We start from the raw sequence: 22,782 nt of genomic DNA on the forward strand, positions 1-22,782 counted from the left end.
TAATGAGGAAATTTAATAGTAAAGCAATGTGGAATAAATACACATGATATTGAATCAAATAATATTTAAAATAATTCAGTAATGACCTTATTTGTGAAACAGTGTGTTGTTGAACCTACCCTGTGTGGCCACTCTCAATCACAGACATTAACCTTTACATCAAAGGCATGTTAGCATGCACATACTATTTAAATTTGGAAGGGTGACTTAAACATGGACATACACATACATTCAAAATCATCAATATGGACATAGTGAGTGCACAGTCAAAAGCATCTATGTATGTTAGATAGTTCTCAGTTGTATTAATTATTTATGATTACAACTTAAATTATGTTTATTATTCAAAGATAGTAAGGTATCTTATGGTTTATTTCTATGAAAGATCTAGCCACCTACCAAAAAGTATGTTATTATGTTTTAGGCTGGTTTGTTGTCAAGTGTACTCTATGTGTTCAGACTTTTCAATGAAATCTGAATACGTAGACCACAGAGGAATACTAATGTTTCTACCCTGACAAGAATAAGATTATCTGAGAATCGCTGAATATTGTCAAAATTCTCCCTGCACCCTGAAACTCTGTGCTTGTTAACCGTCTTGTTATGCATCAAATAAGATTAATATCAGTTTCATTTAGTCCAATATAGTACCAAAGCCTAGCACAAACACTGGTAGCAGGGAGCATCATGTAAACTAGCAAAAACTCCCAAACTCTTAGTTACACATGGTATCATGTTGTGTTACTGCACTTTGAAATAGAAATCTTAGAAACAGATACATTGTAGTCACTGTAAGTAGGGGATCTCATGGATGCAAATACTCCATTTCTATTGTAGCCTACCTGTGACTCTCATGTCCTCTATTATTCGAACATACCACACAGGCAGTGGTGTGCACCAAATGTCTTTGGGGTGGGGGTGAAAATGAAAAAGTGGCACCACCACTGTGAGTAGAGATATAATTAGAGGTCACAGCAGAGTGTAATAACCAGATATAATCAGAAGGGCACCTGGGCTGTTCGAGGACCCCTCTGATGTGACATTATGGCAAAAATATTAGACAAGGAATCTGCACATACTGTACACATCCTAATAAAATAATGCCATTTTAAGCAAAAAGGGCAGTGCCAGTCGCCCCTCTTGCCCCTACACATCACTGTGCACACCACTGGACATGTGATATTTCAAATTCAAAGCACACTTACTCACGGTTGCCTCTTTGTTTTTGTATATGTGTGTGTGTTTGTGTGCTCCAGAGGCCAAGCAGAGGCCTTACTATGCGGACTACTCTCCCCTACGTCTCACCATCCATACACTGTGTACCAGCCATTACCTGGACCTCTTCATCACCTTCATCATCTGCATCAATGTCTTTACCATGAGCATTGAGCACTACAATCAGCCGCAGGTAAAGTGTGCACATACACACACAAGCATTACAGTCGGTATCAGTCACCACTATACACTCATAATTATAAGGATCTCTTTTTAATTTACATTATTCAATTTATTTTTATGATCAACAATAAAAACTCAAGAATTAAATATGTGTAGAACATGTTTCTGTTTCATTTATAAAATTGCAAGATTGCAGATGTATTGAGCATTTCTGCAGAAAATTTATAAAAATATAGTCACTGAGTTGAGATAAATTGTTTGTATCTGTTTGTGTGTTCAGTATCTAGAGGAGGTTCTGAAGTACTGTAACTACGTGTTTACCATCATCTTCGTCATCGAGGCCCTGCTCAAGCTTTTGGCATTCGGTATACACAGGTTCTTCAAAGACAGGTAACAGAGTGGGATGAATTGGGGATGTTATTATGCACCCAATTCTGTAAGTCAAGTCAATTTCATTTACAGAGCCCAATATCCCAAATCATAAACTTGCCTAAAGAGGCTTAATAATCTGTACAACATATGACACCCTCTATCCTTAGACCCTCAGTTGGGATAAGAGAGAGAGAAACTCCCCAAAAAACAGAAGAGAAAAAAAGTTATTATTTATTAAATATATGTCATTATTTCTTAACTACAATATGATTTGTTAAATAGTAACTGTGAACTTCAGTGCAATGAGTACCTGCACCACTCTCTAACTTTATTACTAGGTGTCCTCTTGTACTCACTTCACTGACTTCAAGGGATTGGGTAGTAAGTGCATTCATCTGTGTTAAGCTGCCATGCCAAGCCTGGGGCAAACTTAATGTTTCCACTACCATACAGATAAGTGAGTGGGCCTCCCATTATTCTAAACAACCTGCTCACTGGTCACCATTGAAAAATAGGCAACGTTACTTTCTCTCCTATAATGTCCTAATGCTCACTAGCATCAACCAATACTACCCATTATGATAGGGTGAACTTTGATTCAATCAGTATAGAAATGTGTCAGAGGGTTGTGCATTAATGTAATGCTGATTGGAGTGCCATTTTTTAAAGGTGGAACCAGCTGGATATAGCTATAGTGGCTCTGTCTATCATGGGCATCACCCTGGAGGAGTTGAAAATGAGCGCAGCACTGCCCATCAATCCTACCATCATCAGAATCATGAGAGTGCTCAGGATAGCACGAGGTACACACACACACACACACACACTCAAATCTATACTTGTTTATCATGTATACAGTTGCACACAGTTAGTTGTGTCAGTTTGTGAGTCATCATTACAGACACAATCATGCATTGTAAACACTAAAACTATTATATATTTGTGGAAAAACTGTTCTTTATTACTGGAGCAAATGGACCAGCAACATCTGTGCACACAAGTTGTCACTGTTCAAAATACTCCTGTGTCTCTCTGTAGTACTCAAACTCCTCAAGATGGCCACGGGGATGAGGGCTCTGCTGGATACTGTCATGCAAGCGCTGCCACAGGTAAACACACAAACTACGTCACAAAACAGAGGGATTTGTCTTTGTTTTATTTATGTTTTTTATGAAAGTAGGTTGAATATGAAGGTTATGTTAAGAACAGGCAACACACTAAAAGATTTATGCTTCTTGATGAATATTTAACGTATCCGTTGACTTTACGAAATTCAAATTCTGACCCTGAAGTGTCTCTATTTGTACATTCCTTCGCCTGTATTTCTACACAGTGTCGTGCACTCCATTTGGTTATAAAATGTGTATGATAATGAACGCTAAATGCATTGGATCATTTTTTGAATTGACTAAACCTCAGAAGACATCAAGAAGCATTATTAAGCATTTGGGAGGTACTTAAAACACTATGACAGTTCTCTACATCTCTCACAATGATGATCTGTTCTGTCACTAATGTGTCAAGGCACAATCAATCAAAGCAGGTGGTGGAGGAGGACACATGAGGGTGCCAAGGAATCAGTTACATTTTCTAAGTCTAACTGATGACCAGTACTATAGCATTTTTGCAATGATTTGACCTTGATAGAGCTGTAGAGATTGTATGACCACCCTCTACCCTGATGCTCAGTGTGCTTTTCCCATCCAGTAAACATGCTCCTTTTCAAGTAGGGTAGTCTCTCCTTCTCTCTCTCTCTTTCTCTTTCCCCCTGCCTGGCACAATTCTTGGAGGCAAAGAGCAGCTGTACCAAAGATTATGATGCACATGCAGTGACAGACTCCACTGTTTTGCTATTTTCTAAATGTCAAGTGTACAGATATAACCATCGGGGCACAAGAGTGCACAAGAGCGCATTTTTAGAAATTGGATAAAAGACAACATGCGATCCATGTGATGCAGGTGTAATCATAGAAAGTGCAGAAAGTTTGCAGGGTCTGCCCTAAATCCTTCATGGTGATGTTTTTTATGGCACTCCAGGTTCACCAGTAAGCTGTTGTCAGTGATAATAAAAAAAGCCTAAGTAGATTTATTACTGGCAAATTAATATTTTATAGCATTTTATTCAGTTATTGTCCCACAGGCAGTTTTAGTCTTCCTGTGTTAAATTGAACTCAGGGAGCATGGTATTTAAATGCATGGTCTCATTAAAAAATAAATTAAAATACTTCATGGTATGCTTTTTTACCTTAATGATTTAAAGCACAAAACACTTAAGGTTGTTGGCTGTCATGCATTGAGAATTAGTATATCAGGGTCCTGGATTTTACTAGAATGTGGTGGGAAAAGTACCCGTGTCACTGTCATTTTTTTTGGAATACACCTGTCTACAATATACAGTCCCAGTTTAAAAAGGAGCAGCTCTCAATCCACTGTGTAAACTGATGTAGTTTGAATGAGGCCCATTTGTACTTTCTTGCTTACTTAAGTTCAAGACATTTTTATAAATATGTTCTTTCCATTTATGTTGCATGGATAAATGAGTGTACAACAGAATAAATACAAATAAATAAATCACAGTGCTTAATTCCCTGGAGCTTTAAAAAAAACAATATTTATTCTGCAATGTTTGGTGTGCAGAGATCCAACATACATTTTGCTTCCAGGTGGGAAATCTTGGTCTCCTCTTCATGCTGCTCTTCTTCATCTATGCTGCACTTGGAGTGGAGCTTTTTGGCAAACTGGGTAAGTCACTTCACTGGCAGAACACTTACCTTGCGAGGTAGCTGGATCACAAGATCACAAGAGAATACATTTTGTCAGGCTTCAAATTATACACTTATGTCCGAACCACCAGTGGTTCAGACCAATCAGCAACACTTTCCAAGGACGACTTCTCAGGTTCTCACGTTTTCTTCATCTGGTTCATCAGGTGAAGAAAACACAGGATCTAGAAGCCACAACAAACTCAAAATGTTTTTGAATGTACTCATTACTACCACAGTCACGACTTACAGCAAAATTCCCTGCCTGAATTGTCTCTGTGGAATGCTTCCTCTCTGCCCCATCTGTCTCTCTCTCTCTCTCTCTCTCTCTCTCTCTCTCTCTCTCTCTCTCTCTCTCTCTCTCTCTCTCTCTCTCTCTCTCTCTCTCTCTCTCTCTCTCTCTCTCTCTCTCTCGCTCTACACCACTCTCATATTACAGGGCTTGTTTCTAAGAAGAAAAAAAAAGATCACATTTGCATGATCACATTTATTTACATACTGTCTCCTCCTCAATAGGCCAGCTTTATCCAACTAACAACAATATGTGAGGGAAGAGGATTAGCAAATGCACGGGGTCGGGGGGGACAAAATGAAAACAACTTGGTGATGAATAGGTTGTGTTCTGCTAAATATTATTATGCTTCTGCTCTACATATTGGGGAAAATGAAAGGATGTCTGTTTTCTGATTTATGTTTTTAATAAAGTAAAAATCCTCTCCATTTTTTTGCTATGATTTTTGCTTCTGTGAAGCTGCTGACAAAAGCTTTTGGATGTGCTGAACATCTTCCTTTCCCTATCTGCTTCTCACTTTAAATGCTGTTTCATGGCTTGCAACAGCTGAAATGTAGTCTGTTACAGGCTTGTAGAGATGGTTGGTGGTTAATATTGTAGTACAGCTTGGCGATGATCAGAAAACATTAGTACTTCGCATTCACAGTCATGTTGAGTTGAGTTACTTTTTGCCCATGTACAAACCCGATCATCACCGCAGGTTATCTGTGTGGTTTATATGTCGTGAAGCATTGACCACTAGGAAACAAAAAAGTTGTTAGAAGCAGATGAAGAGACAAAAAAACAGAAAAATGCTCCACAAAAGAGACAAAATGTTTACAAATTGAGATTATGGTGTAGGACAAAGTATGATGTGTTGTTTGGATGTGTCAGGGTAAAAACACTTAAAGAGACTGTTATGCTTATGAATGTGACCATATTTTTTTGTTTTATTCCCCAAAGATAATAAATGTCACTTTTTAGAACATAAGAATATTCATTCGCTGTACAAGTGTTGAGTATAAATATCTCAGTATCTAGTTTACAATGAGGAAATAGTCTGAGGACATAGGTTTGACTATTGAAGGTTACATTTGCTTGGTATAAGCTGTTTTTGTGGTAGGTTGGATTTGTTCATTCAGTGTAGGTACATATTGCAATATTATCATAATATTTTGCCCTGCTTCCAACCCCTACAAAGTAGTAAAATCTGTGAAAAGAATTATGAATTATTCGTACACCTTAGAGATCATTTCACTGCAACACCAATAACTGGCTTAATTGGCTCATGAAATCTCTTTGTCCTCCGAAAGGAACAAGACTGTGTAAGATATGAAATTCCTTTGGGAGACCTCTGGGAGTCTTAACTCTCAGAAGCATAAGCAGACAAAAGAAGGTCATAAGCAGTTGAGATATCAAAGGGGCTGGAGTGAGGCTTTGAATGTTAATACTACCGTATTTTTGTATTCAAGCTGCCGTGCCAATAGCAGGTATTTTGAGCACAGCTGATATTGAATGTATTTCAGCTTTCAGACTGGATCTAAATCAAGTTACTCTCTTGAAATCTATCACCCAGATGAATCCACCCCCATCCACTGACCACAGTGCCATGACTCAGGCCTGGGGAGAAGAAGCTGTTTGTGCCTGTTGTACAGTTTTAAATTTACAGTCAAAAACTCAATACCCATAAACTCCACACTGGTTTTACTTTATGTCATCTATTTTCTTTTACATTTTTCCCCCCTGTGTTCCTTTTATATTTAATAAATTATATAATGGCGTTATTCTTTTGTGTCTTACTGATATGTCATTTCTTTGTGACACAAGCACTGCATGAATAATATGATTCCATTTACCATTATTATGGAAAGTTTCCCTATTCAGTTCCCTTGTGCTGAATACCGGCATTGTAAAAACTGTAGAATACTCAAAGGATGTTTCTCTCTAGTTTGTGGCTGTGGTGACTTGGGGTTCAAAATAGAAGAAGATATATTCTGGTGGCTGTTGTGATTCTGTAAACAAGCTCCCGAGGGCTTACTGCCAAATTAACCCTGAGACTGAGAGACTTTCCTCCAGATGACACCTATTCTGTTCTCCTCTCCTCTGACACCTCCACAGAGACACACTGCTTTGTATGTTGAGTGCTTTCATAGTACTATAGCATCAGGGCTTTCTGACTGGGACACTGACAATACAGTGATAGTTTATGCTCACTTTTATCCCTGTTGTTTTCTTTTACCAACATGTCTACTGTATAGTGTAATTATTTGTTGTCTCTGTCTGTGTGTTGATTAGAGTGTAATGAACACAACCCATGTGAGGGTCTGAGTCGTCATGCAACCTTTGAGAATTTTGGGATGGCCTTCCTCACACTGTTTCGAGTGTCCACCGGAGACAACTGGAATGGGATTATGAAAGTATGAACACACACACACACACTCACACTCACATAAATGATGACTATATTATCTCATAACCATAGAGAGGGCAATGACCTCCAAAAGTAATTATGGAATAATAAAGTGACTCAGAGCTGAGCAATGGTAGTATTTTCACATCTTGATTTTTACTTCATAAAAAATGTAATAATTAGATCAAGATAAACTTTATTGTCCCACCAAGTGGGAAATTTGTCTTGGGCTAACCACCCGTGCTGCAGCTATTGAAAATAAATAAATAAATAGATAAAAACAAACATAAAAATAACATAAAACACATGGAGCAATACAAAAGATACATAATAAATACAATGCAAAATATATTAAAAACAGAATAAACACCTACTCAATACCAAATAGCAGCTCTAATATATGAACAAAAAAGAAAAACACACACCATCATACCTACTGTCACAGTGCAAATACGCAGATTCTCAGGAGCACCCGCCTTATCTGGCCTTTACTAAGTTGCTACTATTTAAAAACCTAATGGATGAGGGGATAAATGAATTTTTAAATTTGTTCAGTCTGCTACGAGGGACTCTGGACCTCCTTCCAGAGGGTAGCAGCTAATACTCCTTATACAGGACATGAGAGAATAAGTGATGTAAATGTCTATAACTGACTCAAAAATAGTAAATAATATAAATAATAAATTGTAATTGTAATGTAAAGGTTTTCCGAATTTAAAATGCAGTTTTTTCGAATTTCTGAATTCAAATCTTTTTTTTAAGCATAAACCTCACTACTCACTCGCTTACATTTTGCAGGCTGCTACCTTTCCACAACTACTGTCCACATTTGTCTGTCCAGTTCCACAAATGCCAACCTGCACCACATAAAGTAAAGAAAAGTCAGTTACAGCAGCAGTAGTGTAGTCCTGCATACACTAATTGGACATGTGGATGTTGCCCACAGGCAAAGAAAGTGGTTTTAATACAGGTCTGAAAACTGCTGTGGTTCCGCTGCTCTGTATCAGTCACACTGTCTGTCCTTGTTTCTTTTTAAATTATTCAAAATTTCTAATTTTCTGCACTTCTAAATCAGGCTCCATCTCAAATTTCCATGGTTACTTGCGTTCAAGGTTTTTGCAATAGGGCCCCTGGCCTGCTGGGGAGACACTTATTCTATTGTGTATACAGCTGTAATATCCAGTGAACTCTGTTTCACTCTCTGCATTCTCTCTGGTTTTGTGCTTCCCTTTTTCTTCCTCTTTCTTTCCAAATCTTTCTCTATGTCTCTAAAGGACACGTTAAGGGAATGTCGTCCAGAAGACCCGCACTGTCTCAGCTACCTGCCATTGGTCTCTCCAATGTACTTTGTCACCTTTGTGCTCATGGCACAGTTTGTGCTGGTCAATGTGGTGGTGGCTGTTCTGATGAAACACCTAGAGGAAAGCAACAAGGTACAATAATTTGAAAAACCAAAAAAGTGCACACAAATGAAGATGTATTTAAACACATCTGGTGAATGCGTACTCATGGACAAAGATTGTATGTGCACAGTAGTCATTTTAGAGACACATAAGTTTGATGTATTTCCATTTTTCTGATGTAGTGGTCACAGTCTCATCACATTTTTGCTCATTTGGACTTCAATAGGTGTTTTTAATGGACATTAACATTCATTGTAAAACTCCATCAGTCAACCAAAGTACATTTACTTTCACAGGAAGCTAAAGAGGATGCAGAGATGGATGCAGAGATCGCCATGGAAATGGAACTGGAGAGACAACGCAAATTAAGCGCAACCTCCAACAACAGCTCAGGGGGAGGGACCTATGTTGGGCCATGCCCACATTCACCTGGAGAGGTAGGGGACATTACCTCGCTAATAAGTCAAGTCAGTTAAGAAACCTGAGTGCAATGGAGACTACACAGGAAGTGTAATCAGGGTGTAATGGAAGACAGTACCATTGGCTATACTGTATGTGGTACAAGTTTCTCATAAAACAGTATTCAATACCAGTCAAAGATTGAGATAAACTTTATCATTCAAAGGAATGGAAAGGTGTGTCAAAACTTTTAACTGATATTGCTTGTTGCAGTAGATGATCTTGCAGACGATATGCAAACAGTACTCAGTGTTTACAGCTGTGTGGTCTCTGTCTCCCCCTGGAGGAGGAAGAAGAGGTGCAATACGTAGACCAGGACCTGCTGTCCTCAAGGAAGATGTCTGTATCCAGGATGCACTCTCTGCCCAACGACAGCTACATGTTCCGACCTGTACGGCCTGCCAGCGCCCCCTACGCTTTGGAGGAGGTGGATACCAGTCCCCAGGACCAGCATTCGGGTAACTTGTCTCTTTGGATCTGTTTAATAATGTGGGGTTTTGATGCATTATCTTCCCTTTCTATTAAATGGCAACTGACAATAATCTAGACGACACCATTGCTAATAATGTTCAATGAACTTAACACTGACTAAGATTTTTTCCACATGCATGTTTCTGTCTTATATAATGCTTACCAATGGTTTTCAGTTACCAATGGTTTTCAGGCACCTAAAGCCCCAATTTGTACTTTCTGGAGCATTCCAATTTTAATAACAAACTTTCATTTACTTTGATTTAAAACTAAAGCACATTTTGTGAGGGATACAGAATATATGTTACTGCTAATACTAAATAACCAAAGACATGACACAGTGACAAAAAGGAGCAACACATTTTAAAATGGCATTGCAAGTTGCATGCAAGTCCACAAAGTCCTCTGAAGGTGACTAATTGTGTAAACCTAAGTGCACAAGGTAAAACACATTTAAGTTCAGCCAATATATGAATATATAAATAACCATGTAGTTTTCAGGATGCAGCATTTCTTCCTTCCAGATAACTTTTTAACCTAAAATCACGTGTCACCTTAATGGTATGATATGATCTCACTCAAACTTCTTATGAAACTTCTGAAAACAAAAGGCTTCACCAAAATGCATTATTGAAATATGTGAATATCTTAGCAATAAATGTTGTAATTTGTTTCTTTTTTTAAGTTTGTATATATATTTAACTTTCAATACTAACTCTATCAAAAACACTGGTACAATTGTAACAAAAAACAGAATACTGTTGTTAGCAGACACATACTTGTGTAAGTGATCATTCTCATCGCTATCATTTCTTTTCTTTTCCGCATATGGCCACTGGCTTCAAACTTTCACATCACAATCATATTACATGACATTATTTGTACCTTTTATCTCCAGTTTCATCTCAGATCTGCTGAGCTCACTAATCTAAGCACTGACAGCACTGTTTTATCTGCAGTCAGATTCTAATGGCATGTTGTGGCCAGGCTGTGGACAGGCCCAGCTCTGTCCCAAGGTACTGACTGCAGTGGATGAGCTGATACATGTGAATCTCTGTAACCTTCACACCGGCTCATCTGCTCAGCTGTGGAATGGCTGACTACTCAACTAGAATGGTGGTTAGCTTCAGAACCAAGCTGCAAAGGCAGAACAAGTAAAAATGAAATCATCATAGCTGTGGTGTTTTGTCCAATGGCAATAAAAGCAATAAAAATGGCTTTACAGCTTGGACTGAAAGTACTAACTCAAAATGATCTTGATCTAACTCTGACATTGCTGCATTGTTTTTAACATGTGTTACTTGTTACTGAACACATAGGTTTACTGGATCTGTTTGTGGAGAATGCCTAAGACCCTGGTTACTCAGACTCACAGCAGTTATTGTACACTTCCTCCTAATTTCTGTGCAATCACACTTACGTTATATATATACAGTTGTCCACTTTGGACTTGACACCCAGGACACATTAAAGTGGTATATGTTACCAGGACCTTAAAGGATAGGTTCAAAAGTGTTCAAGTCTGTCTTACAACAACAGTCAGGTGCCCAAACGTATATTGACATGTTTCTTTCTCGCTGTAATCATTCCACATGTTCATACTGACCATTAAGAGATCCCTTCTAAATGTGCTTACAACATAAGTGATGGTGTACAGAATTCACTGGAAGATGTTTGACTAACTCAGACAGCTAATACAGCTCAAAATGAGGTCTGTGCATTTTGTCCCCCATCACTTATTCTGTGAGCGCATTGTGAGAGGCTCTTCTAATGGTCAGTATGAACAGGAGGATTTGATTACTGCCAAACCTGTTTCAATGTTCGTATTGGCATCTAGTTATTGTTTTAAGACTAATATTCTATAGCATGACTGTCTCAATACTGTACAGTTATATGAAACTATTCATGTAACCAGGATCCAAAGCATAATATTACATACAGCAAACCAGTCTTATACTGTATGACTCTATCCCTGGCATTCAACTGCTGATACTTATAGGGATGCACCAATCCAACATTTTTCTCCTACAATTTAGTGTACCTGCTGATACCAATCTGATACCAGTGCTTTTTTTTCCCTACATAAAATGTTATAATATAATAATATAATAAAAAGTATTGCATTGGTGCATCCGTACTTTTTTACAGACATTTCTGCTTCGATGAATAACCTAAAGTCAATGTTAATGGTTCTCCGTTCAGCAAACACTTTTTTTTGATAGTGCATTTGAAGAAAATGCAAATCGAATTTTTAATTGGTTCTTTTTGTTGCTGTGATCCAAATATTCTTTCAAGACAAAGTGTTTTCACAATTAAATTTTCATCATGATTGCTGAAATGTAATGAATTATGATTATAGTAGTAGTGTTAGGTGTTTGTGTGTACTTCCCAAATATGCATGTGTTTATTGCAACAATGCATGTGTTTGTATGGAGAGTGTGTACATGTGATGGTGAGTGCTTTTATTACTTTTGTGATTCAAAACCTTTAATATATCTGCACCCCCAGGCTCAATGACGTCAGTCCACTCCCAGCCATGTGAGAGTTACGCTCTGCTGCAGGTACCAGACATTTCCCCAGTTCACCCTCGCCAACTTCCCTCCCTCACCCTGCCCTGCATCGCCCCACCCACACCCAGCCCCTCCCTACGGGCCCTGCGCAGACAGGTGAGACAGGTGACATGCATAATTCTACGAAGTTAACATTCATTTATGTCAGATTTATTGACAATAAGACTGATGATGGTGTTTGTTTGTGTTAAAGGTGGCAGTTCAAGTGGATTCTGTAGAGTCGCAGAGTTGTGAGCAACAAGAGAGGCCCACCCCTGTCCATCTGCCTCCCCACTCCCCTTCTCCACTTTCTCCTCTTTCCACCTCCCCATTTCCTCTGCCTCCGCCACCTCCTTCCTCCCCCTCCGCCCTCTCTCTCCCACCATGTTCCCCTACTGCCTTCCCACTCCCTCCACCTTCCCCGTCTCTCTTCCCTCCTCTACTGTCTTGCCATTCTCCCCTCCCTCCTCTGCCATCTTCCCCCTCACTTCTTCTCCCTCCGCCTCCCTCACCGCGTCTCCCGTTGCGCCCCGCCAGCCTTCGGAGACCTAGACACCCCTCTGCTGCCTCCCTCTGCGACCCGGCAGATGAGGAAGTGTATCACATCACCAGCTCGGCCCAGCACAGGTGGGGAGATGAGGAGGGAGGCGGGCAGGAAAGCAGAGGGAAGGCTGGCCGCAGTCACTCCCTCTCCCCTTACACCTCCCCGTTTTCTCTCGACTACTCCACCTCCTCCCCTCCTCCTCCCCCACTGCCACCTTCTTCCTCGAGGAGCGCACTTAGTCTGCTTGGGGTGGGGCTGAAGGACCGTGACTTTCGGAAGGGCTTTAGCGTCGATACCCAGGGTTTACTGGACAAGCCGTCATCTTTATTTGCTGGTTACCCCGACGACCAGCGGCGCCACTCCATCGAGGTCTGCCTACCACAGGCTGGCATCACAAGTGACAACCAACACTTTTTAGAGGGGGTCCATCGGTCAGAAAAGAGTGCTCAGGCTTTTCCTGTGAGAGTGCAGTCAGTCGGGGGTGGCCACAGAAAGAAGAAGATGAGCCCCCCTTGCATTTCCATTCACCCACCCTCAGAGAGGGAGCACCCAAAAATGGCCTCACCTCCAAAACTGGCTGACTGCAGCATGATGCTGAGACGCAGGACACCGTCCTATGATTTGACCCCACACATACAGTCAAACACGCACACACAAGACTCGGCAGATACACAGATGCACCGAGCGCTCACACCTATCCATGTGCCACTGCAAGCACACTCACCAACTCACACGCTGACACCCTCGCGGGCTTCCACACCGACACGCACGCAGTCATACACTCCACCGCACACATCCACACCGACATTCCCATCAGCCCAAACATCTTTATCCAACCTCATGCACCTCTTGTCCCAACCACTATGCCTTTCTCACAGACACACTCCCTCTCGCCTTCTGCAAGGCACTCCTCTCTCACAGGGGACTACATCCCCCTCCCCCAATTCACCTTTGATCAACCACAGTCCAGATATCTGTCAGACACCGATACAGCCACTTGCTCTTCCCCTTTTGACAGCAGACTGGGAAGCAGTGCTGGATTCAGTGCAAAGAATCGGAGGACCGCCCAATGAACATCAAGCATCGCCTTCAGGAACTGAATTAATTGGTCCAAAACCTCTGAAGCTGGAGTAGAGGCTGACCTCATCAGAGATTGGTGCTGCCGGAAAGAATGAGAGAAAGAAAAGTTTACTGGGAGAGGGATACTTGTGTTTTGGTTTTAAAGAATAGTGAAAAGACATTGGTAACTCTCTCCAGAGAGAAAGTGGTACAGTCCCATCCTAGAACAACAGACACTGGATCCATTTTCCTAAATCCAGTGACAGCAGATCTACTGAGGCTGTACCAGTCAAACAGTATCCACTGTACATGGTGTGTTTGTGACTAATACTAATAATGCACCAGGACTAAAGCCACCTAACTCCGTAGCCAAAGTTTTTTTGACACACTGTCCCCACCCACGCAAGCCAATCAGGAAGCAGCGTCTGGCTGATGACCTCTGACCTTACCAGGAAGTGGTTTGTGAAATGCGAGCGTGGGGGGAATCGTGGGATATGCAACTTCAGGTTTTCTACAGAAGTTCTGCTTGCCCCTCATCTGCTCCTCGATCACATTGATCAGAGCAGAACTGTGTGTGCGTGTGTGCGTGAGTGAGCGTGTGCGTGTTTTCCTATGTGTGAGTATTGTCAAATCTGTTGTCATGGAAGTTGGCCATGTTATTCTTACGCCTGCAACGACAGAGGGGGAGCAGGGCAGAGCTGTAGTGTATGTTTATCTGTGTATCTGTGCAGTGTAAATAAAGGAAAATACTGTATTTGGTGAGATTAAAAATAGCTCTATCCATATGCACATATTTTTATAGAGATCTAAACATGTTTTTTGCACACAAATTTGAATTTCAAGTTGCTTGTTTTTCCTCCGTTGTCCTCTTGTGAATGTATGTTTCTTTTAAAAGACCGAGAGAGAAAAGTGAAGGAGATCAACTCTCTTTGAAACAGGCTAGCTGAGGTTGACGACTGGGATTTTATTTTTCTATTTTGAAAAAAAGACAAAGAAGAGGATCAGGGGTGTGATGTGTTTCTGTAGCTTTGTCTCAGATTTCTATGTATTTGGTGTCTCAATAACAGTCTCAAGAAGCAGGCTCAGTGATGCAAGAAAAGTGCAGACAGTACAGTTTATGACATGTTTAAATTATCTAGGACCTGTTGTGACTGCTGACTAAACCTGTGTGTTCAATTCCAAATATGGCTATTATTCCAAAAGAATAAAAAAATATTGTTTTCTATTTTATGATAAATTATGAAATAACTGGATGCTAGCTGTGAAAAAAACACATATGTACATATACAATGTGAACAAAATCAAAAAGAATTTCAAAGAAGAAAGTGTGACATGGCATCACTGAGCCTCCCTTCTATTGCTGTTTTCAAGCTGGATCAGTAATGACACCACTTAGTGTGTCTGTTCATCTAAAGACAACCAAACTAACTAACTTACTAAATATGTGTAGCCAGAGTGCAATAATAATATATTCTTGTGGAAAATATAGTACCATCCATACAACATAATACAGCCACACTCTTGTGTTCGTACATACTGTAGAACTGCTATATATAATATAAACCCATTTTGTATGATGATTGAGAGTATTTCTAGTGTTCATGCTACTATACAGTAGGTACTTGCCCCCCCCTCCCCTGCACGTGGCAGCGGTGGCATGGGTGTGGCTGGCAGCAGAATTAGGTACTGTAGATTCCTCTAAAAGCTCAGGCCCACCCACTGATGGTGTCACTGTAAAGCAGAAGAGTTACATGCATTTCTGCTGTGGACTCAATAGGCCATTCATCATTCCTCAGTTTTTCTTATCCTCACTTACCCACCCTAACACATCAAATTGACACTGCATATTAGTTACCTACATATTAGTTATGGCAAATTAAGCTATCCCCAAATTAAATCATGTAACCCCTAATGTGTGAATGACAATGTATGACAAGTGTTTTCCTTCCAGTTGCTGAATGATTCCTTTAAACAAAATAAGCCATTCCTGTATTCTGGCACAGCACAATATGTATTTTATTCTATTTTGTGCACAGTCTGGTTTGGCACAGGTACACAAGAAGCATGCTTATGGGCTACTTGGTACTGATTCCCCTTTCAAAGGCAGCTGGCTGGGACAGCGTCTTTATTTTTCTGATCAGCATGCAACATGCACAAGTCCTCAGTAATCTGAGTGAAAACCAAAGTGCTTTGATGCTGTACCATAGCACCATAGACTCAGTATTTTATATTTGTGCAATGGAAAGAAAACATATATATCATGTTAGGCATTGCCAACCTTATTTAAAATGATTTGTGATTGATTATCTGGGTCAAATGATCATTAAGGGGTCGTTAAAAAGTATCAAAACAGTTTGGCAAAATGTTAGACCTGACCTAAAATGTCTCCAGCTTTGTTTTGTGTTTTTGACAGATAAAGGCTTTTGTGAACATGATATTAGTGAAAAAAATACATTAAAAAGGAGGTCCAGATTATAATCTTATATTCATTTCCCTTCTACACTATCATTAGCTTGCCCTGTCCCACGCAGTATGCATGTAGAAAATATAATATGAGATGAAAAACAAAGGAAAGACAAAGAAGAAAAGAAATAAAACAAGATGTTGATGGTATCAACATTTTGTACATTAGCCTGATTTTGCTGCAGGTCAACACCATTGACCTTTGAATACTGTACTACTGTATGTGGAGCCTTCTTATTGGTTGTTATCCTTTGATAGAGCCATATTTATCATCTGTGAGTTCAGGTCTAAGTGAGGCAAAAATAAAAGGCAAAGGTAGAAAAAAAAGGCAGAGTAAAAAGGCTCCTGGACAGTGAAATCGCAAAAACATGGCTGCTGATGAACGTAGTTAGTTCATCTTTCAATAGCACTCTTCTTCCAGTTCCGACATGCAGGAAAACATCTGATGTCGGATTCTGAGTTGTTTTCCTCCCTCCAGAACATGTCACAGTTGGTCATCATCCTGGTTTCAAATCATTTTTATACAGTATGTGCTTGAACACACTGTTATTGTACAACTGCTTATGTCCTGTTTCATGTCCCCTTCCTGCACAGATTAGTCTGTGATGGCAGGTTTTAAGTAGTCTGAAGACAGCCTCTGTCTCACTCTTATTTGACGTAGTGCAGACACCTCCGATCTACAGCAGATTGCCATATTAATCAACACAGTTTGGTAGAGTGACTGCATACTTGTTCTTACGATTTACAGATCTTTGGATCTCAGTATTTAAATCCTGTTTTTGAGGAAACGGTTTTGACTATTGCATGTTCTCATTTAAAAAAAAAAAAAAAATCTTTTGGGAGAGAATCATCTGGATGTTTTAGAGATTTTTAATATTTGCATTTTCAGATGTTTCCATTTGTAGATTGATTACCTAATTGCACTGGGCTCTGATTAATTGGTATCTGATAATATACTGATTAAATGACCCTGTTCTTTATTGTCCAATGCAATACTGGGTGGTTATTTGCTGTATGAGGACAGAGCTCCTCTTTATACAGTTTTATAGAGAGAAGCGGAAACCTTGTTGGTTCTATTTTATTCGGGACCAACGTTATTTAATGTTGAGGTGAACCTTTTTCACACTGACTTTTCCTCCTAATACTCTCAAACATGGTAGAACTATGGTGATGGTGAATCTAATTAACTGATGTATATTTTATGTGGGAGTAGCTTCAGCCCTAATACTCTGTAAAGGACAGATGAGGATAGTGATAAGTTGTTTTCTTTAGGTTGGGTTATTGAACTGGTCCAGCATTGCAATGACGCTGTTCACACGCTCGACATAACACAAGTGTTGCCGCATGACACCAGACTCCAGAAAGTTCAAACTGTGATAGAACTTGAACTTTGATGAATCAGAAGCCTTGTGTTTTTCTTTCTTTATTTCTTTCTTTTTTTTATAACCCTTCATTGATTGGCCCAGGCACCCCCCACCCCCAAACCCCCGAAGCCTTATAAGGAGGGGAGGAGGTGTGTTCTGTCTGTCAGAGGAGAGCCAATGTGTCTGCAATAATAAGCCCTCCATTATTTTCCGTAACAGAGGGAGAAGGGAAGGGACAGAGGAGGTGTTTAAAAGCTCGACACACAGTCGGACTCTCTACATTGTATCGTTGCTGATTATTGTGTGATGACCAACCGTTGTCCTGAAGGATGTTTCCCTGTCAATTAAAAAATACAAGATTTTTTTATTCCTGGCACATGTTGTCTGCTTTATTTCTTGTTTATGGTTTTCATTTGTTCATTAAGGATTTATTCCTAAGGGATGCTTGTACAAAAAACAGTGGTAGACTAAATACAGACTAGCGATTGCCTCCCAACCACAGCCATCTTTGTATCTTTTTTCCACATAATGTATGAAAGTTAGTTATGGCAATGTAAATGATACAATGCTCAGAAATTAACAAAATAATAACAATAATAGTGATGTTGATGTTGAGATACCCCCAGAGACACCTATTAGGGGTGCTATAGATAAGCATTTGTACATCACACTGAGATGTTTGGATTAGCTGTGACTAAAGAGGAATACAGAAGAGAACCGTTTTTACTGTGCATATGTAGTTATGGTCAGCAAAGGAGGAAATCTATCAATGGTAAATATTAGAGGGGAAAACTGATGTTTATGCATAACAGTATCTTTGGTCAGCTTACAAGAGTCAATGCATGACAAGTAGCACCAAGTCAGTGCAAGATGTGTGTACCTACAGTTTCTTTCAGACCTTTTAGTAATCCAGAAATTGTACTTTAAGTGTTGAAAAAGAAGGTAGACAACAGGACAAACTGACAAAGAAATTAGGTAACTTGGGCCCATATGTTCCCCACAGCGGCATTCATTTTACAGTAAGCCCTGATCAGATATGCATCCTCTCTGGATGATACTTGTGCAACACTTTAATAACAGGAGGGCACACAGCTATGTTAATCTGATTACTTCACAAACTGTTTGTATGATGTTGAATGGAGGACATACCAGTGAGGGAATTACATCCATCTGTTAGGAATGATGCATGAACAAAGGTTGTTTTTCAACCTTGATGCAGCTTGATTTTTAATTAGACATTTTATAAAATCCAATTTTATAAAAATGTGAATATGAAATTACAGTCAGCATGAATACGGGTAGATTGACTTGATCACGTAAATCACTCATTACCTCTTCTATAATTTGCACTGCAGCAAATCACAAGTTGTTTCTCATGACATTAAAGCAGGCTTTAAGATATCCAATATGAAAGCAAGCACATATATTCATCCAAACAGTTCTGTTTCTTACTGCAGGTAAGTGCCAGGTCACAACCACCAGGTGGTGTTGTTTGATTGTCAAATAAGGTTTCTAAGAATAAGTGAAAACTACCAAAATCATTATAGTAATTATCAGGCAACATTTTAACGAATTTTCTGTCTGTCACATGCAGAAGAAATACACATGTAAATAAATTATTGAACAGGCAAGAGAAACCCAGCCATGGAAACTGAACCCTGCAAAATACAGTAAAATTATAGTTTAACAACATAAAAATACTTGTATATTTTAATATCATGAGATGATGGACCATTCTATGATTGTGTGAATATGAAATGGCTATATGTTAAGCCCCTAAACTAATGTTTTTGCTTCAGGATTGTTAATTCACTATTCAGAATCAGAATCAGAATCAGAATCAACTTTATTGTCATTATACAGACAGCACAACGAGATTTGCTTGTGCAGCCTCAAAAAACAATACCCACACTCGCACACACACTCACACATAATTAAGTGCATCAGAAACACATGACTAGAGCAACGGTAACAGCAATGGAATATTGCACATCCCTTATTGCCCAGTCCATGTTGCATAGAGTTCATATTGCACTTTATCCCATCTGGCTAAAAGATGAAGCTGTAGTGGCTGAAGGGGGGGCATGATTGTTCAGCTCTGTGAAGGCCCTGGGGGAAAAACTGTTTTGCAGTCTACAGGTGCGGGCTTTGAAAGCCCGATAACGCCTGCCAGATGGTGTATCCATGTAATTCAACACTAGATGGTGCTGCTGTACATGATATACATGCTTAAAATGCAGCAGCAACCTTTGGTGATTGATGTGTGTGTGTGGCTTAGTATGTATGTGTGTTTGTTAGTGAAGTAATGTCAGTTGTAATATGTTCCTGTGAGAAGTAAAGGTCACAATGACAGAATCAAAGAAAAAATAAAAGCCTCCCGCCCCTCCTAACCTGTCATGAGCTGCAGTCCCTGTTAATAACTTTTCTTTTAAAATGCCAATATTTATTTAAGCCTTTGTCTGGTTGATAAATTTACTTTTGCAAGTTCAATTTTAATTTGTTGCCCACTGGTAATAAAATCAGTCTTGAGCGTTTTTGTTCAGCCAACATTGCGTTTGATGTGTTTCAAACAGATCCTGCTTTTAAATGCAGCTCTGCTTTGCCACAATTGAAATTGGCCAGTCATAGCTGAGTTGAAAGGCTGTCTTTGGCTGTGACCATTAAAGAAACATCTCTCTTTTAGGCTGTTATTTGCTTTGAAGCATGATTTAAAAAGCCAGACTTGCAAGCCTGTCCTCTCAAGAAAAAATGACACTATAGGTCATAATGTCTATCACCAAAAAGTACCTATAGTTATGCTTGAGTTACAGATGCCATCTAGCAGCCATGATCTTTCGCTAACCCTAACCAAGTGTTTTTTGTGGCTTAATCAAACCTTAACCACAACGTTGTCACACCATAATTAGTCCTTTTTTAACAGTGATTTGTAATGACTTTTGAAAGTGTGACCTTTCGGTCATTTAATTTGGAGGACTTGTTGGACTTGCAGATAGACTCACACCCATCATATGTCTCTCTGCTTATTTAGTCTGCAAACAAGTCACTAACATTATGATGCCAACCTGCCAGGTTCCCATCTTTATAGTACTATGAAACATCCTATTAGCTTTTAATTTGGATATCCACATTTGGCTGTTGAGGAAAACGCCCCACAAGCTGGGTCATACCACTCTTTAAAAAAAATGTGAAGCAGCTTTTTCAGTCAGTGGTATGACAGCTTTGTCTGGGGGGACAGCCGTTATAAAGCCATAAAAGTAAGTTTGTGCTAGGAGTGGCAGCAGGGCAGTGAGTTTTGGCTGGTAAACTGGGCTCTAAACAATGAGTATATCCTCCTCTGAAGTGTCCTTGAGCAAGCCAGTGAATCCCAATCAGCCCCATGGGTGGTGCTGTGTGGCTGATGGTGACCTCTGCCACTCCCTTGAGGGGGTTTGAATTGAGAAGAGAATAAAGATCAATAAGATATAACTCAATTCTGGTGGATTAAACAGAGCGCGACAACTCTGTGGGGGGCTTGTTTTACTCCAAAGTGTACGGATATTTTACTTGGTCTATGGGTGGCATGGCCTCTGATGCTCAAGACAACACTGCTTGATTTTCCAAGAACTTTCTTACTGTGACAAAACTAACCGGAAACCTGAATTTTTCAAATATAAGGACACAACAAGGGGCATTATACAAAATGATCCCTTGTTTCAGAACATCTTTTCTCAGCCCCAAGTTATCTGTTTCAGATGATCTCCCACATTAAAAAAGAAATAAGTGAGAAGTCAATTACTTTCTTACTGCTCTCTTAGGAAATCAGTGTTGGGGGTCACTGCAATGGTTCCATTATAAAAATGATTATATTGTTATATCTTCATCTTTTCATCCATGAGGATATTGCTACAGCATGCGGGGGTATCAAGGCAAGGCTTTGAGAGAATGTGAACATATGTTGTGGTAAACTGTCTAAATAATGTGCTATGCTTGGCATGACATTTAAAGTGGTTGCTACAAAATGCTGAAAATTGGCTACAGGGAGACTATGTGCTGCTGGTGGAGAAGAAGCAGGCACATGATAAACCTCCAGAGTTTCCAGAGGAGCCAGTGGTGGAGAGAGGGCTGATGGAACAGCCATCTGTAAAACTGAGCTATTGTGGGAAATTTGATCTATGAAGTAGACCCGTGAGTCTGGTTCTTGGCTGCATGGTCAAGAGACTTAGTGAATGTAAACTGTTTTTGCTCACTCGGGTGGAGGATAATTCATATTTGTTGTGGCTGTTGTATCAGAGGGTAAAACATCATCTACTTCTTGTACCAGTGAGGTGACTCATCTTGCCAGTTTGCTTGGGGAAGCTGTACTTCCCCAGGTTTTGCTTCAAGCTGTTGGCATTCCAAATCAGGCACCAGTATCTTCCTCGACGTGACGGTGAATTTCCTGAAGCTCCTTTGCTTCTCTCCTCTGTTATTGTATAGCTGCTTGGATACTGGATGGAGCCTGCAGGGAAGGTAGCCACAGATGACACCTGCAAGACTCGCTGTGTGTGTAGCTTCCACTGATGGAGGATGAAGTCACTGCTTCACCACTGCTGCTGTAGGTGGGTGATCCATGTGGCGGTAGGACAGAAATACACGTTTTCGGTGGGAACACGTCCAGGGTGAAGAATTGGGGTCTTTGGTGCACATTAAATGTTGTGTAACATCGGATTAGGAAAAAAATAAGGAACACGAGATGACTCAAAAACCACCTCTTTTATGGCAAGTAAAAATATTTTTGATTTTAAAAATATAACAAAACCTTATGCTTGATAGCACATAGAGACTATGTTCAGAGGTCACAGAATTAACTATGCAGGAAAAGGTCGAGATTTGTGGTATTTAGTGATTCAACCAATGGCGCAGTAGCAATCAAGGATGTAGTCATGCTGCTTAGAGAAGTGGAATAATTTCTGATCTCATCATATTATTCCATTGGTGGCTAATGAGGCTTATAGGGGCTCAGTCTGGCAATGCTCAGAGAAAGGAGTGGGTGGGCGCTGACTACCTGACATCTTGTACGACTGAACACAAAATAAGAATAAGGCTAACAGTTGTTTCACTTCAATAATTACAGTGCAATGAGATTTCAAATGAGTTCTGAGGAGCTGCACCACATTTTCAGAATGCATTTCAGGAGTTCATTTTCAAAGTATTAGTTTTGAGGAAAAAATAACATTAAGTTCATTAAACATTTTTGAAATGTGAAGTAGAGCATGTATACCTCAGAAAAGTATTTTGT

At 39.8% G+C, this 22,782-nt stretch overlaps 1 protein-coding gene across 1 annotated transcript in view; it reads left to right on the forward strand.

The window, feature by feature from the left end:
• The window catches only part of cacna1ha (calcium channel, voltage-dependent, T type, alpha 1H subunit a), a 108,896-nt gene extending 95,184 nt beyond the window's left edge, over positions 1 to 13,712 (forward strand). The window contains 12 exon segments of the mRNA XM_062439399.1: positions 1,257 to 1,408; positions 1,679 to 1,788; positions 2,440 to 2,573; positions 2,809 to 2,879; positions 4,434 to 4,512; positions 7,099 to 7,220; positions 8,488 to 8,646; positions 8,913 to 9,053; positions 9,365 to 9,533; positions 12,055 to 12,212; positions 12,310 to 13,423; positions 13,426 to 13,712. Coding sequence (XP_062295383.1) covers positions 1,257 to 1,408; positions 1,679 to 1,788; positions 2,440 to 2,573; positions 2,809 to 2,879; positions 4,434 to 4,512; positions 7,099 to 7,220; positions 8,488 to 8,646; positions 8,913 to 9,053; positions 9,365 to 9,533; positions 12,055 to 12,212; positions 12,310 to 13,423; positions 13,426 to 13,712 — 2,696 coding nt within the window.
• The last annotated feature ends 9,070 nt before the right edge of the window (positions 13,713 to 22,782 follow it).

The sequence above is a fragment of the Scomber scombrus genome, chromosome 18 (assembly GCF_963691925.1).
Source record: "Scomber scombrus chromosome 18, fScoSco1.1, whole genome shotgun sequence".
Taxonomy (NCBI): Eukaryota; Metazoa; Chordata; class Actinopteri; order Scombriformes; family Scombridae; genus Scomber; species Scomber scombrus.